This window comes from Dermatophagoides pteronyssinus, unplaced genomic scaffold (genome assembly GCF_027571235.1).
Source record: "Dermatophagoides pteronyssinus isolate colony J.1.1.1.1 unplaced genomic scaffold, Derpt_VIB-CSIC_2022.12 sq0020, whole genome shotgun sequence".
Taxonomy (NCBI): Eukaryota; Metazoa; Arthropoda; class Arachnida; order Sarcoptiformes; family Pyroglyphidae; genus Dermatophagoides; species Dermatophagoides pteronyssinus.
Window position 1 is genome coordinate 484,140 of NW_027461544.1, and position 17,969 is coordinate 502,108.

Here is a 17,969-nt window from a genome sequence, read left to right on the forward strand (position 1 = left end):
TTTGGATGATGGATGATCTTTGGATGTGGCCAACAAACATGTTGTCTAATATGTGAGCAAAATGACAAACAGCCTAGGAAAAAAATAGGAAAAGAATTGAGTTTTTTTTGTGACAAACATGGACCATGTTTTGGTTGTTTCAAAGGATTCTTTTTTTTCTGATGTTTTTTTCCCCTTTCACCAGAAAAAAATCCATAAAATTCGTATCATATTTGGCATTTTTTTTACGACGACTATTTCAACAAAAGTCTGTCAAATTACATATATCATATCATATCAAATATGATATGTGTGATTAGGCTTGAAAACAACATTTGATGTGTTGTTATTGCTGTTGTTGAAAGAATCAACTGAAAAAAATGTATTATATCCAATAGACAGAATAGACAGAATTTTCCAGTGATATAAAAACTGTCAACATGTTTTTCGCAGAAACACAATTTTATTATTTGAAGTTTTTTTTTCGAGTTCAATTTCGGATTTTAGTTTCTCCATAATAATAATAATAATTATTGTTAATGGATATGGATATATGCAAATGGGTTATTCACAAAAAAAAAAATTTCCATTCACAATTCCATATCCACATCCATTGTGATGAACATCTTTTCACTATTTCGACATACATCTAATTAAATAATTGACTTTTTTTCCATTCGCCTATTTTCACGTTATTGAATTGAATATTCCGTACCGCATCCACATTCTTTGCATCTGACGCCTTATACGCGACTACTTTGACAACGACGACACAAATAATGACTTTTTCAATTATGCTAATCTATAATAATAATAATATTCTTTTGGCTTGAAAGTTTTTGTCAATGTTTTTTTGTCGGTTTTCTGGTTGTGTCGATGTTGATGTTTTCAATATAACCACACCATCATCGTGGGTATTATTATGATAAATTGAAAATCCTTGTTGTTGAAAGAATTGTTTCCAGTAGAAAGAAAGAAAGAAACACTTTTTTTTGAAGAACACCCGATAGGCATTTCAGTGTTAACAAAGAATATTCTTCTTTATGGAATGAATCTTGCTTTGCTCTGTTATCTTATTAATTTTGTGGACCAAACGTTATTCAATAACCAATTTTAACTCTTTCATTTCGTTCATCCATTTCGACAGTATTGGTTGATGTCATTTTTGGTTTTTTTTTCTATTTTCAAATTAAAAATTCTTTAAAAACCGACTACAGAAATGCGTTACGCATAAATTACATTTTATATTACAGAATTTCTAGGAATGCTGCTGCTGCTGTTGCTGCTGCTATTCTGTTTTCAATTATGAAAATTGTCTTATTAAAACATTCTTCAAAACCACTATGAATTTTGAAAGAAAAACGTTCCCCCTTTTTTTAATTTTAGTCGAATGAATGAATTAATTTCTTCAGAAAAAGACCGAATGTTGTCCGGTCATTCATCATCAAATTAAGTTTTTTGCTTTTGGAAATGAAAAATTATGCATTTTTTTTGTTTCATTCATTTCATCGTTAATAAAACGATTCACCAGAAAAAAATGAATGAATTAGGGAAATTGACTGTATAGTCGTCATTATTAAGTAAATTCATTTCAAAAATAAGGATTCACATTTTGATTTCCGATTTTGTTAATGGCATTTGTGTGTGTGTGTGTGTGTAAATAGTCGCTTTTTGTTTTGTTTTCTGGTATTATCTGTCTGAATCTGTATTTTGATGATGATTTTTGGTATCGATAATGGCATTCAAAAACAGAAAAAACAAAAAAAAATGCCAAATTCTTCATTCAACAACAAAAACAACAACATTTTAGCCTGATTAGCAAATACATTGTTTCGTTTCGTTTGCTGATGATGATGATAATGTCCTGTAGATTGATTTTATTATTCGATTAGTTTCTCTATCTCTCTCTCTGAATGTCTGATTGTTTCTCTCTTTGATCTCTCTCTATGTGTGTTTCGAAAACCGATTTTGAAACTTGTATTTCGTCGTTTGTTTGTTTGTTTCGTTTGACATTAATTAGATATGACATAAATCAAACGACAATAACAACAACAACAACAACTTAACGACCAAACGATGACAATCAACTTCCTTTTTTCTTTTGTGATTTTTTGATTTTCGATTTGTGACATTTTTTTTATCATTTTCATTACAATAAATAATTCCTGTTTCGGAAATTCGGAAATTTGAAACTTTCAATTTTTTTCAAACACAAAGAATTGAATGTCAGAATTTTTTTTTATTTCAAAAAAAGAAAAATTAATGAATCCGAAACTTTGAATCACCAAATTGAATCAAATTAAACAAAATCCTTGCCCGAATAACTATGGTGACATTTTTTTTGCTGTTTGAAAATTTCCCCATTTCCATCAATGGAATTTTCTAATCATGGATGTTCCATCATTTGATTGAAAACTGAATCAACTGAAAGTGGATTTTTTTTTTAATTATCTGATGATGATGATGATGATCACCCCTGATCATTCACATCCCACTGGGATGATGTTTGATCTTAGTTTTTTTTCACTTTCCCGTATTTGAATTTGTCATTCTGTAAGCTTCAATGGTTTCCCTATTTGAAAACATTTGAGTATCACCCGCATCATTCTTGATGATTAGGATCCCATTTCAATTGATGAATTCTTTCATCTCCTTTTTTTCAGTGTTTGTTTGTGTTTGTATTTGTATTACGTGTTCAAACAATCAAGCAAATTGATTTTACAAACAAACATCTTTTGTGAATGTTCAATGAATGGCTCCTGTTTTTGATATGATATTGATCACACGGTGTTCCCTTTGGAGAATATTCTGCTTTTCTGTTTTGCTGAATGTAAATATTCATTGATAGTTTCTGGATGGTTCATGGATTCTTTTTTTTCACAACTTTTTACCTCGATGAAACATGATTTTGTAAAAAGAATTTCAAAGAATCTTTTGTTGTTGATTTTCTTTTACGGTTGAAAAAAATGCAAATTTCGTTATGTTTTCAAACGAAAAATTCTTTCTACCTGCCGGTTATTATTTTATAGTGAAAGGAAACAGGAATTCTGTATTGCAGAAAAGCAGAAAATCATTATAGTTTTTTTTGCAAAAAATATCAAATTTGAATAAGCGCTTGAAGCTGAATGTGTTGTAAAAATTCTAGTTGTTTCGGGTAAAATGATGATGTACACATAATGATAATAATGTGTCGACAATATTGTAATTAGGCGACAAGAAAACAATCAAACAAATGAAAAAATGTATGCATGGTGTTTTTCTGTGTACATGATGACAACATGAACAACCAACAACACATTGCCCATAATGAAAATGAATTGTTTGTTAATTGGATTCGATTTTCTCGCTTGTTGTTTCCTGACACACACACACACACACACACAATTCATTTTCATTCCCCGATTGACAATTATTATCATCATCATCATCGTCGTTTATTTCATTTTTTTTCCCTTATTGCATTGCATCGTTTGCTGAATTGAATTTGAATCTAAAATTAGCATCATGATTATCATTGTCATCATCATCAGCATTCAAATTTTTCATTACTATATTCATTGATGATAGATAATTATTAAGATGATGATGAAAAAATAAAAAATTGATGTTTCTGTTGTTGCTGATTGAAAATAAATGAAATTGGAAATAATGGAAATTGAATGAAATTATGAATGTTTCTAATGTCCAGCTGTATATTCTTGCATCACTGTAATAATAACAATAACAATCAATTTTTCTCAATTGTTATTGTTTGAAAATTGAATTTTTCCTTTGCTGACATTGTCATCATTGAAAATCATCATCATCATTTGCTTTTCACCCAAACACATATATTAATCTTGCTTGCCAGAAAAAAAAATACTTTGTGTTTGCTTGCTTGCTGGTTGCTGATGTTAATCCTCTTCAATCACTATGGTGTGCAGCACCGAAAAACCAATGGAAAAAAAAATGTTGACTCGAATGATTATATCACACTGATGGTGTGTTCACTCTTTATACGAAAACAAACGAAACAAAAACGATAATAAAAAAAAATACCAGAAAAAAATGATTCAATAATGTCGAGTACTTTTCATTCATTCGTTCGATATATGATGTTTACAATGTGGCCGTAGGCTTTTTTTTATTATTGTTATTACTTTACTTTTGCCCTGGCTTTGCTTTGCTTTGATTTTAAGCCAATATCAAACAACACAGAAAAAACATTCAAACATACACACAGCAAGCAATCCATCGATGGATCCTTCGATAGATTTTCTGGTGGCTGCAGAATATATATCGGGATCACTGCAGTGTTTGATTTTGATTTTTTCTGGTGTGAATTAGCTACTGCATTTATTTAACACTGCTGTGATGATGATGATGGTGATGGTGGAAAATCTCGCTGAGAACCACTCGAATATTGTTATTATTCAGTCGATTTTTTTATTACAATTTAACTAAATGTTTTTTTGCCATCCATAGTTTTTGATCTATTTATTGAACTTTTACTTTCCCAAGTGAATCAGATTCATTCGTTCGCTCGTTTTTCTGATTTTCTGATTTTGATTTGTTTTCATTTCCAACATCAACATCATCATAAACAATAACATAAATATTCAGTGTTTAGTTTATTTGCTCCAGAAAGAATGTTTTTTTTTACAACCAAGCAAAACAAAATCGGAAACTTTGATTATGCATTTAATAATAATAATATTCTTCCCCCATGTCATTGATGTTTGATGTTTGATTTGATGCAATTCGATTCTGAAATAACTAACTCGAAACTCGAATACAGTGTTTCAGCGATGCATCAATTCTTCGTCTTCGAATATTAATGGTCAGTATTTTTTTCGAAGATGATGATGATGATAAAAGGGTCACATTGTTTTTTGTTGTTTTTGGTTGCTTGGTTGAAAATTTTCACTTGTATGATATATGATTTTTCTCGTTTCTGTTGCAGAAACCAAAAAAATATTTACAAATGACTATTATTGGTTTATACACACTTTGATGACCAAGTTGAATCAATCTTTTGTTTTCATTTTCTTTATATGTTTTGTTTTCTTGGAACTGCTCCTTTTTTTTCACCGATAAGAATTCCATATACATAGGGTTTTTTCTGGCTTTGCGATGTCCAGTGTCCAGTGTCCGTATTGTTTTTCATCGGTCGTTGGAAACCATCATTATTTATATTACCGACACACACACAACACAACACTTACTTACCATTCATTGATTCATTCATGCAAAATCTAATTCAATTTCCTATTTCTACCGAATTGAAAATGAAAAATAAAAAAGTTTAGACAATAACAACAACACTGCATCTATTTAGAATCTCTATTCATCCATATGAAAATAAATGTCTTTTTGTTAGACTTAGGCTTACACGGGGTTGACGATCATCATATTTTTGGCTCTGTTGTTTTGATATCTGGACAATGCTTTTTTCTCTGGACAAATATTTTGTCATTTGATGGCTATGCTTTGGTGTTAAATTGGTCCAGAAACCAGAAACAAAGCTAGACAGACATACAGAAATCATATTTGATTCTTGATTCTCGATTTTTCAGACATTTATTATCACAATCTTTGTTTTCGATGACAGACAATAACTACACGGTACTCTCTCTCGTGCTATCCAGAGAAAAAAAATTACCCGAAAAATTGTCACTACAGGTCTAGTCCAAATGAATCAAAATTGAATTCAAAGTGAGTGACGACACCTCTCCTTTTACAGCAGAAATGGATAAATCCATTATTTTCGGTTGTTTCATTCAACATCTGCATTTTGCTTGTTGAAACAACCAATCATCATAATCATCATAGTGAAATTCTATGGTTACAAATTGATTGCTGGTTTTTGGTTGATAATTATTTGCTTGTTTTGTTTTTGGTTTGAATTTTATTATTATGAACAAAACGAACGATGAACGATAATTTCATAATTTTGCATGCTTGTCGTCCAAGTCGTCCATCTATGTTGTTGTTGTTTTTGTTTCTGTTTTTGACATTTGACAATTTTTTGTCGTTTTGCCTCCATGTTTGGATCCATTCTGTCATTTTTTTTTTCATTTTTGTTTTTCTGTCGTTTCGTTTATTCGTGTCCAGTTTGTCATCGAAATATTGCTGCTGCTGCTGCTTATGACAACCTGTCAAACTGATGCAATTTTTTTTCGTTTTTTGGTTTTCGTTTTTTTCTCCAATCTTAGATTGATACAAAATCAGATCTGAGATTTTCATTTTGACTTTGACAATCATCAATCAAAATCGATTTGAAAATTTTGTTTGTTTATTTTCTTTTCCTTTTTGGGGTGAAAATCAAATCATTTTATATCAAAATGATTTGATTTTGATCATTTGATCAAAATGTTTTATTTATTTGTTTTTTGGTTTTTGGAATCGATTTTCGATTTCGAATCGAAATGAATGAAAACAAATTTGAAACAAAGATGCTCGAGGCAAAAGAACCAAAAAAAAAAATTTTGCATAAACCATGGTCCCATGTGTATGGTGTAATCGAGGAAAAAACGATAACCAAACGAAAAAAACAACCATAACGCATATGGCCAGGTTTCAGCAACAATGATGTTTTCCTATATTATTGCACACACACACACACAGAGACACAGCAAATTGGACTGTTCCATAAATGAATTTTGGACACAAAAAAATTTAGCCCGTTATTGAAATGGACAGATGAAAATTTCCAATCATTTTTCTCCACACTCACATCATATATACAGAGTGGGGTTTCAATGTAAAACACACACACACACAGGGTTTTTCGTTTGTTCAAATCAAAAAAAGAAAGTAATTTTTCAATTTGTTTTTGGCTATTTTCACCCAAATAACATGAACATTGTATCTATGATGGTGATTTTTCATCAATTTTTTTTCTTTTTGGTTGATTGAATGAATACCCGTATCACTAACAACAACAATCGAAAAATAATAATTCTTGGTTTGACTGAACGGTAAATATGTTTTGTTCAGGTACACAGTGATGAATTGAAGAAAAATGAAACAAAACAAACGAAAGAAAACAAACGTTAGTTTCATCATTATTTTTTCTTCGGCTACATCATTAATATTTTTCTCGATTCTTGATTCTTGATTCTCGAAATTCAACAACAACAACATTTCGAAATTTGATTCTCATTATCTGTGTGTAATGCTTGTTATTTATTGTTGTTGGTTGCTTGTTGTGGATCGCATATGGTAGGTCGGAATGGAAAAAATCTTTTTCCATTTCTTCTTCTTCTTTCCATTCAAGCAATGATGATGATCCGAATTTTTTTTTTATTGTTATTGGCTTGGTTATTGTTGAAAATGAAATGATGATAATAATAATAAGGATTCTTTCTTTCTTTTTGGATAATAAGAATCTAAAATTGAATATCATCATTTCGTTTCCTGGAAAAATGAAAATATTTCCCCATTCAAAATTCAATTGATTCCGTTTGGTGCATATCTCATTATGAATATGAATTGACTTTTGCAAAATTTCTATATTTTCTTGATTCCTGGATCCGGAATCCAGAATTTTTGATTCATAAATTCAATAATTTTTTCTTTCCGTTCGAAAAGTTTTTGGGTTCGGTTTCCCCCCCGAAAAATATATTAAATATCCAGGATTCTTTTCCCATTTTTTTTTTGGTTATCATTTCTTTTCAGAATCTGTTTTTTTTTTTTTTGTCTTTTGATAAATGGCCAAACGTGCTAATTGTGCCCATTATATTCTTCTCTTTTGGCACACACACACATATGTCGCCTATTTATGAATATTCTTATGAATCTTATGTGTGTGTGTGTGCTTGTGGACACACGCTCCATTGATGTGATTAAAAAAATCTTTGCTCATTATTTATGTGACTTTTTTTCTGGTTTTAATATCTCGGTGCTGTGTGATTCATTTATTTATTTATTTATCGCCAAAAATTTTCTTCCATATTTCTTGCCATATTGTTATGTGTAATTTTTGTTTGTTTGGTAAAATTTTTGGTCGTTTTTCATTCGATTTTCACATAAAAAAAATTCAAAAAATGAATGATTCTTTCTTGATTCTTTTTTTTCAAGTGCTTGGCTAGAAGCAGCCAGCCAGAGATTGGACATTATTATTATTAATATCATTATTGGCAATTAACCAAAAATTTTCATTTGTGTTTTTGTCAGTCAGGGTAGAATAATTTCGCTTTATCTTCTTCTTTCTTTTGTACCCAATCGTAAATCATTTTTTCTGGATTGGAAAAAAATTTATTGAACACATTCTTCGGTCAGAGGAGCAAAAGAATGGCCAGGCCCAGCCAAAAAAAATACCATTTTTTCTCTCTTTTCCAAACAAACAACGATTACAATGATGATGATGATTAGCATCATTGTGTTTTTACGATTGGTTATTTTTCTTTTAGATTGGAGGCTTTCTCTCTCTCAATCATTACATGAAGAGATTACAATAATGGTGGTGATTGGTTGGTGGCTACCGAATTTTTTTATTATATGAATCTTATACACTAGCAAAATGAAAATTGGTTGGCACGCGAAAAATCGTTTAATGAAAACAAAAATTGTTGTTGTTGTTGTTTGGCCATTGTTATGGTTAACCAAATAAAGAATTTCCAAAAAAAGTTCATAACCTAAACGCACACTTACACCAAAACTTATAAATCATTGATCCGTTAATAAATCCAATGAAACAAAGCAAAAAAATTCTTTGATTCTTTCAATTGAAAATATTCTTCAATTTACAAGAATTATCCAACACATATTCCTACTTATTTATTAATAACAATAATCATGCAATGCGACAAAAGACACACATTGAACAATTCTGCTGGGATAAGCTAAGGTTACGTGCAGGTTTCTTTCATTTATTCATTCTTCATTCATTCATTTCAATCAATCAACCAAGCATTGTTTTGTCTCTGTGTAAAATGCAATTCGATATTATCATTATAACCTCACCAACCAAATGTTGTCAATCAAAAAAATGAATGAAAAACCAGGTCGATAACAAAAATGAATATACTATTAGCGATAAGTAGATTAAATGAAATGAAATGAATGAAAATTTTTCGTAAATTACAATTAGTTAGGTAGGTAGAAAATTGGAAATTGTAAATGTCAAATTGATTGCTGATTGTTTGTGCGTGTCAGAATTATTCACATTTTGTTGGCTGGTTGGTTGGTATGACTCACATTGAATGAATGAATATTTTACACCATCATTCGCTCTCTCGGTTTCCATCCAATAATCACCGTTTTCAACCCGAGAAAAAATAGAGCCCGTTTCCAAACTAACCAACCAATTCTGAATCACTACTCACACATTTCACTTGAACAACGAAAAATTTATGCTTTTTTCGTTTTTCTGTCTGAAAAACACAATCAAATCTCGTTTTGGCACGGGTAAATTACGACACGACATTGAACAAACGAAAAATTAAAAAAAAACAAACCAGAAACGTAACTGAAAAAAATGAATAAAAATTCAAATTGATTTATTCTATCTCTTGGTTGCATTTAACGCGTTGTTGCTGCTTGCTTGATTAAATGAGTTTTTTTTGCTTCCTATTTTCTTTGGAAAACTGATGTGCATTTTTTTTGGTAATTACACAAAAAATATATTCAAGCAATCAGGTAATAGTGATGATGATGGTGGTAGTACACCTGGCAACACCTATATAAATATTTGTGAATGGCCCATAAATTATCAACAAAAAGTTTGCTTTCTATTTGCAGTGATGTGGCTCCAAACATGATGAATTTTTCTTTTTTCGTTTGAGTTTGAAAGAACGAAAAAATTCCTAGCAACCACATGACTGTCAGGAAAATTTAATTTTCCAAAAAAAAACTCGAATTTGTTCAGTGGAAATTGCTTTTCTGTGTGTGTGTGTTACACATCTCTCGCTCTCGCCTTTGCTCTAATCTGATCAGATTTTTTCCATTGAATTGAATTGATTGATTGATTGATTATGGGATTCAATTCAATTCAAGAAGGTTATGTTGTTCTCAATTTGCATAATAGTGTTCCACAATGGTTAGACAAAATGACCATCAACGAAAAACATCTGAGACTGGTCAATGATTTCATCAAATTATGTTATCATTCATTCATTGTTACATGACACATATTGAACGCATCTTTTTTTTTGTGTAAAAATTTTTCTTAAATCAATTTTGACAGGATTTTCTCTCCTATGATGAAACCAACACTGAAATGAAATCGATCATATAAGAACGGAGGTTTTTTAATTTCATTTCATTTCGTTTTTCGCCTACGACCCAAGTATATCCCATTTCCATATACGACGTGTGATACTATTGTGTTAAATATTTTTTTTTATTATGAAGATATTAACACATCAATCATAAACAATATGAATGAATGAATGAACAATATTTGTGTTGGTGTTATTTAGAGAAAAAACGAAGAAATTTGATTCGACCATAATATTCTTTCCATTCATTCATTCATTCACTGTCCCCATATATAATTCAATAAATGAATTTTTTCTTCCATCAAATTTCTTTTTTGCAAAAAGCAATTATGATTAAATTTTTTTTCTAGTTTAAATTCAGAATATCTTTATGCCACTAAGATTACCTATTAGTGTTATTTTTTTCTTTTTGGGCCCAAAATTTGCCACAAATCAAACCCATGAAGAGATAAGCAAAAAAAAAATCCTCTGAATTTTGCACACAAGCAAACATTGTCATTGGATCATCTAGAATGGCAAAAATGGCTATCATCAGGGAGAAATATTATTATTATTATCTTTATGACAAGCTTTTTTTTCTTTCCAAAATTGATATATGCGAATTGCTTTTTCTCTCTCTGATATCGTCATCATCATCATCATCTTTGTAGATCCGTCAAACATCTAAATGGTTTAAAAAAGATGTCTGTATTTTACTTCTTCTTCATCATTGATGTTGACAATTCTTGTTGTCGCTTTCTCTGTTTTTACTATAGTTCATAACTATTTAAAATTCATTCGGTTATCTCTCTGTTTGATTTATCATTGACCTTTTACTTGGTCATTTTATTTGGTCATTTTTCTGCTTCTGTCGTTCGTTAATGTTTATTATTAGTTATCTTCATATCGACGGGTCTTTTTTTGTGATAACCTTGATGGCCATAAGAATCTGATAACCAAAAATGATGATTTTACCTGCCTGCTTCATAATTCATATTTTTTAAAAAAAAACCTTCGATCATAGATCCGGTTAATTGCAAATTTCACAACAACAACAACAAAAAAGCGATTCAATCAAACAAACATTTAGGTGTGAAATGACCATTTAATTTTTTCCTTTTTCTTACATTATTTCGCCATATAGCCATATAGTCTTTATGATGATCATTAGGCCTGATGCTTTGTGTGCAAATTTTTCAATTTTCAAATCAAAAAACCGATTCTTCTTCTTCAGTGTTTTGCCGTCGTTCCTTGCTTATTATTAATAAATAGTTTCCCTCTCCGCGCTTGTGCTTGAATATAATTGTTTTGGGATGTGCGCACACTGCGTTTTTATCATAGTCATTATGATTATTTATGACTTATTATCAATTCAATTCAATAAATATGACCAAACAAAGTAGGCTTGACCGTCTTTTGCTAAATTCTCAAAAGTTATTCAAAGATGTGTGTGTTACCTGTATGTTTTTGCTGGCTGGTTGGTTAGTCTGAACCTTTTAATTTGCCTAATGGTTTCGTTTTTTCTACATTTCTTTGCATTTACATTCGTGTCTGACCTGTTTGAAGATGATATATAAAAAGATAAAGAAGAAGAAGCGGCCCAGCATTTTTTCAAACATTTTTTTTGCTTTGAAGCTTCCTTTTTTTTCAATATTTTTTTGGGTTGATTATAATGATGATGATAATAATAATCATAATAATCATATAGCAAAAAAATGTGGCAAAATCTTTCAATTTCAGTTGTTTAGGGCTTTTTTAAAAATTTTGTTGTTGTTGTTGAAATCGTGATTTTTTTCAACAACAACAACAACAGCCCAAATAACAACAACAAAATTGTAGTTTTTTGAATTGAATTTCTAATTGATTTTTTTTTTTTTGAAAGTTCGCGTTGGCCTGTGTTTAGTGGTGGTGGTGGGCTTTACAAACATTTTGATTGTGGATAATTAACGCTTTTTATTTCGATTTTATCTTTATATGGTGATCTATGTTTGTAATTCTCTCCCCTATATTTATTGAAAATTTCATTTTCATCATCAAAACAGATTACAATCACGAATTTTTACACACATTCATTATTCATTGATCGTTTGTTGTTATTTTGTAAATGAAAAAACTTTTCGGACACTTTTCATTTTTTTTTCTCCAATAATTTTTCGATAAATCACACACACACAGAACGCGTGATCAATTTTCGAATTGATCTTTGAAATTTGATGTGATGTTTGTGAAAAATTCAGTTTTTCTGAAGTTATGTTTTCTCTCTTTAGAGTCACGCACTGTAGAAATATTACATAATGGAAAGAAATTTTCCAAGAAATTTCCAAGAAGTTTTCCCATAGTTTTTTTTGTCCCGAAAACAAAATTCTTCAATTAAAATAGAAACTAATTTTTGATTGTTAATAAAGTCATTTTTTTCACTTTACCCAAAACCGGTTACTGTTTTTTCTTTTACAAGATTTTTGATTGATTTGATTTCGAAATTGATTTGCATGTTTCAATCAAATGATGATCTATTAATGTGAATGTTAATCAAACGTCGAACGTATTCTAAAGGTATTCAAGGTGTGCTGGTTTGTGAATTTACCCAACGGGCATTTTTTTCGTTGAAAAACATTGAATCGATTAAAATCGACATAATTTTCTTCCTTTTCTCTCTTCGTATTCTTCAAGATATAATTAGATCGGATTGATTGAAATCCTTGTGATTTTTTAGATCATTAATGGAGATATCCATCACAATTTGATTTATAACACTGACACTGACACTGACACACACGCGAAACACTTAATTAAATCATTATTTCGTTAACTAAAATGAAATTAATTTTTTCCTTTTGTTTTTTTTCTCTTTTTTCCTAAACAACAAACAGATTTCGTATCGATAATACTGATCATATAATCGATGTAAATCGTGGTAATGCTGCATTCGAATATGATCAAATTAATATTATTTGTCCAATGTATTCAAAAGGAACAAGAGAAGATGATATTGAAACATATATCATTTATAATGTAAGTAATATTTTTTTTTCATTTGTTCAATGTTTGCTTGTCATTTTTATTCTATCAATACTTGAGAAAAAAACTACAAAATGTGAATTGGCAGGCAATTATTATTACGATGATGATGATTCTGAATTCTTGCTTGTCCGGAAAAAATGTCCAAATGCTCGTTTTGTCAATTTGGGAAAATATTAATGTCAAAGCTAATTGGCCACATTCTTTTGTTTGTTTGTGTGTGTGTTTGATTTGGCTTATGACCATCATCATTATTATTGTTATGATGATTTTTTCCCCGTTAGTTTTTCATTTCCCCCCTCACTGATAACAACAACAACAAATTCTTTTCCGATTGCTTCTCATGTTATGCACGACTGTATATCGACCTCGATTGAATGTCGATTTCTTTCCATTATCATCAACATCATTCATTCATTGATTCTTTATGGAAAAAAAATATTCATTGACCTAATGAGTTTTTTCTCGTTGATTGAATTTTTCAATATTTTTTTTCTGATTTGTCAATCAATCGATTGATCATCATCATCATCGACATTGATCATTTGTGTACAGATCACGATTTCGTTCGATTTGAATGAATTTTATTGGGAAAACATTTGATCTTAATGATGGCGAAATAAGAGAATCGTTGTTGAAGCCATTCAGGTTCATGTGTTTGTGTTTCGAGTCTTCCAGGATTTGATGATCTCTATTCAATTAGTCCAACGAAAACAACCAACCAACCAACAAAATTTTTTCGTTACAAATTGATATCAAATTCACTCTACAAGATCCGATGACATTTATTATATTGACGACGACGACTACGGACCATTCATATTTAGCAATTTGAAACCAAGTTTTTGTCTTTGTTGAATTAGATTTGCCTGTGTTCATCATTATCGTACGTCAGAAAAATGTATAACATCATCCACAGCATCTTTTTCATTGCCAATTAGTGCACTGAACAACAACAACAAAACAGAAAAGAAGAATCTTTAGCTTCTTTTGGTTGTTTGAAATATTTATAATCCTAACATTTGAAAATCAATCGAATGGTTTTTTCTTCAGTAGGTTTGGTCATTGAACTGAAATGTGTAAAAAAATCCATAGCCAGCCAGTGTAAATAGCCAGAACCAATGTTTTTCAAATATGCAGAATTCTCTATTTCTCTTGGTCTGTATGTCATTCTTATATCAAATGACATCATTTTCTTTTGATGATAATGATGATGATGTCTTGGCATTTATACCTCATCCTTGTCGTCATCATCATTATGATCGACACACACTCATATGACACAAAATAATATGATGGCTTAAGTTTTAAAATGTCATCATCAAGATGTTCTTCAGCAGTAGTAGTGATGATGACATTAAGTAAATACATAGTCTTAATCCAGTTATATTTTGAATTCGTTTCGTTGGAATCAAAAAAAAAAATTCTTAAAAGTTCTCGATTCACATATGACGATGATGAATACATTTTTTTTTGTTTTGTTAATTGACCATGATGCTGATGTGATGTGATGATGACAATCAAATATGACGATGAATGAAAAGCAAAAAACCCAGAAAAAAAAGATAGAATTTTGCTTGTCATTACCATCTGGGATGTATGGCAGAATATCTTGATGTGTATGGATGTTGTGACATGTGAACTTTTGTCAATTTTTTGTTTGATTGAACCTTTTTTTCTCGACATAAGTTTTTTTTTTTGATTCTTCAAATGTCTGTGTGTGTGTGTGAACTATTCCATCTGCTTTGCAATAAGAATCAGTAATTCTCTAGCACCCCAATAACCAATTTTGTTTCGATTTTCGATTTGTTTCATTTAATTGACTCGCGATTTTTTTCGATGATGATGATCGATCCAATCGTTTGATGATCGACATTAATTATTATTACTGTCGTTGATGATGATGATGAAATCATTGTCGAAAGTTTTTCATTTGTTAGTTTGATGAAGCAAAAAACAAAAAACAAACAAAACTTTCTGTTTTTCGTTGTTTTTCTTTGGTTCAATAAATATTTCGGGCCAAAGTAATGATTATTACCCGAAAAATTCAGTTGGCTATTGTAAAATTTGTGCATCGTGCCCATCAATGTATGGAACACGGAAGTAGCTTCCACATGAAAAAAAATGAAAAATGTATGTCAACTCAAATGTGTAGCAAACAAACAATGTTTGTTGCTGTTCTGGATTATTTCATTGTCAATCGTGAATTTATTTTTTTTTTTCGTTTTCACTTGTTATTTGTGTATCTATTTTTGTTGTTTTGTTGTTCGATTCACTTTCTCTCTTCTTTTTATAAAGTGTTCCTGGAACAACAACAACCGAACAAAACGGTTTTTGTTGTTGGTTTGTTTGTTTCATTATTTATGAAACATGCACACTCTGTTTATTCTCTCTCTTGGTTCATTTTTCCATGGAACAATATTTTTCCTCGTTACATGTTTTTTTATTTGTCACTATTACATCATCATTGTCCTAAATGGATTGTGGAAGCAATGAACAAAATGATGATTTATTTAAAATTATCGTTATGGTTATCATTATTAATGATTTTTTCATTCCCTTTAATGATCCAAATGGTTATTACCAAAAAATTTCGATTTTGACCCAAAATCGATTTTAATTGATGGCCAAATGAACGAATGAATGCGAGAGAGAGAGATTCTTCAGGCATCTTTTTTCTCTATCGATGATGATATCGATTGTTTGTTGTTGTTGTTGTTTCTTGTTGTTGTTGTTGTTGTTGTTGTTTCTGTGGTTTATAATATGCAAATGTTTCTATTATCACCACCACAACAACAACAACAACAACCAAAAAAAACCCCAAGTTAGTTCACCGCAACACTAAAACAGAATCGATAAAAAAACAAGAATTGCCTTTTCAACTCTGTGTGCAATGGTGTTTTTTTATCGATCCATTTTGATGAAAGAATGAGAGAGAGAGAGAGAGAGAGAGAGAGAGAGAGGAATGTGAATGAAACAAAAGAAGAAAATTGTTGTTGTTGATGATATGTAAATATATATGATTGTTATAGTTGTTATGACTGATGATGACTATCAACGATCAACGACGACGTTCTTGGCAATAATAATAATTCAGTGAAATTGGCTTCAATTTTATCGATCTTTTCCTGAGCGATGAAGATGATGATGAAGAGATAAGGAAACAAACAACGACAACAACACTCAAGTGAATGAAGACAAAGTTATTATTTTTTTTCAAACAAAAAAAAAGTTGAAAAAGTTTTTTCAAAATTTGAATTTTTTTCGTTTTTGTTTTTGTATCTTTTTTTTCATTGCTTGTTACAATTAAATAACATTATTACAAGAATTTTCTTCAATAATGAGACATTGTTTTTTTTTTTGGTTCATTCATAATGAAAGTTTCCGAAAATCTTTCGAGTTTCATAATAATTATTATCGAGAATATTTCTCTGGTGGCTTCCAAAAAAAATTCTTTACATGATTCTTTTCGCTCAGCTTGATTTTTCTTTTTTGTTTCTGGCAGGCAAACAACAATATGTATACAATCATCATCAACAGCAGCATTTTAATAATGAAAAATCCTCTTTGCCTGCAATGTGTTTGATTATACAATCAGTGGCCAATTCTGGTCACGTTCACTTTCAAAGCAAAGCAAAGTAAACACCAAACACAAAAATTCATTATCATTAGGTTTATTTTTCCGTTGAAAAATAAGCATCATCCATTGATAATGATTCCAAACTTTACAATTTTCATTGATTTATATGTTTGCTTGTTCAATGATGACATGCATTTCAAAAATTCCGAAAAAGAAGAAGATTTTCTGTATAAAAAAAGATTAACAGTTTCTTTTTTAATGGCAATCTTTTCATAGAATCATTTGCAATTGCAATTGCATTGTTTTTCTGTTTCCATGTTGACCATTGTCAATGATGACATTCATTGGTCATTTTTTTTTGATGGAAAGGAAATTGGATACCTTCGAGAATGTCGCCTTGTTGTTGTTGTTGTTGTAATTGAATTATTATCCATTCATAGGATTATCAAAATAATGATGATGATGATAGTGTGATATCGTATGGAATCACTGGTACACATTATCTTTTATTTCGTTAGTCAGTTAATGATGGACAAATTGAAATATAAGAAAGAAGAAAGAAAGAATCAAAATCTTCATCACGTTATCGTCGCTATCGTTTTAATGTCTTTTTTCCCCTTCTTCTTCTTCTTCTTCTGAATAGATTTTTACATGACATGCAAACAAACACACAAGGCAAACACACATGGTTGAATTGAAATGAGCCAAGTTTTCATTCTTCGTTTGACCATTACCGTTTCGCAAATTTTTTTTTCGGTTTGGTATAACGAATTTCTTTTCTTTCTTCTTTCTCTCTCGCTAATTTAATTGATGCTTTCCTTATTTTGTCGTCATCATCGTTGTCTAACCCCCTCCAAAAAACATTGAAAACAATTTGCTGTATATTTTCGCTATCCTATCATCATCATCATCATCATCAACATTAAATTTGCTTTTGGTCATTTCCATTCAAAATCATTAAATGTTTGAAGCAAAACGAAATGATCCTGTAATAATAATAATAATAATAATAATAATAATGTTAATTCGTTTTGTCCATGATGATGGTCAGAAAGAATTTCGTTCGTTTGTTCGGTCATCTTCAATTGTGTGTGCCTTGATGATTTCAAGTTGTTCATGTTTGAATGTTTGAATGTTGTTTCCGTAAAAGACAATTATTTCTTGTTTCTCGTTATACTTTGATCATCATCATCATCATAATGATGGTGATG

General features: G+C 30.2%; 1 protein-coding gene across 3 annotated transcripts in view; it reads left to right on the forward strand.

Moving 5' to 3' along the window:
- Positions 1-17,969, forward strand: part of Ephrin (ephrin) — a 64,613-nt gene that overhangs the window by 40,822 nt on the left and 5,822 nt on the right. The window contains exon 2 of one of the 3 annotated variants that reach the window (XM_027340644.2): positions 13,031-13,172. In XM_027340644.2, the coding sequence (XP_027196445.2) occupies positions 13,031-13,172 (142 nt within the window). Of the gene's footprint in view, positions 1-13,030; positions 13,173-17,657; positions 17,846-17,969 lie in introns of those variants that run through there. The other 2 variants (XM_075822815.1, XM_075822814.1) reach the window with 2 other exon arrangements.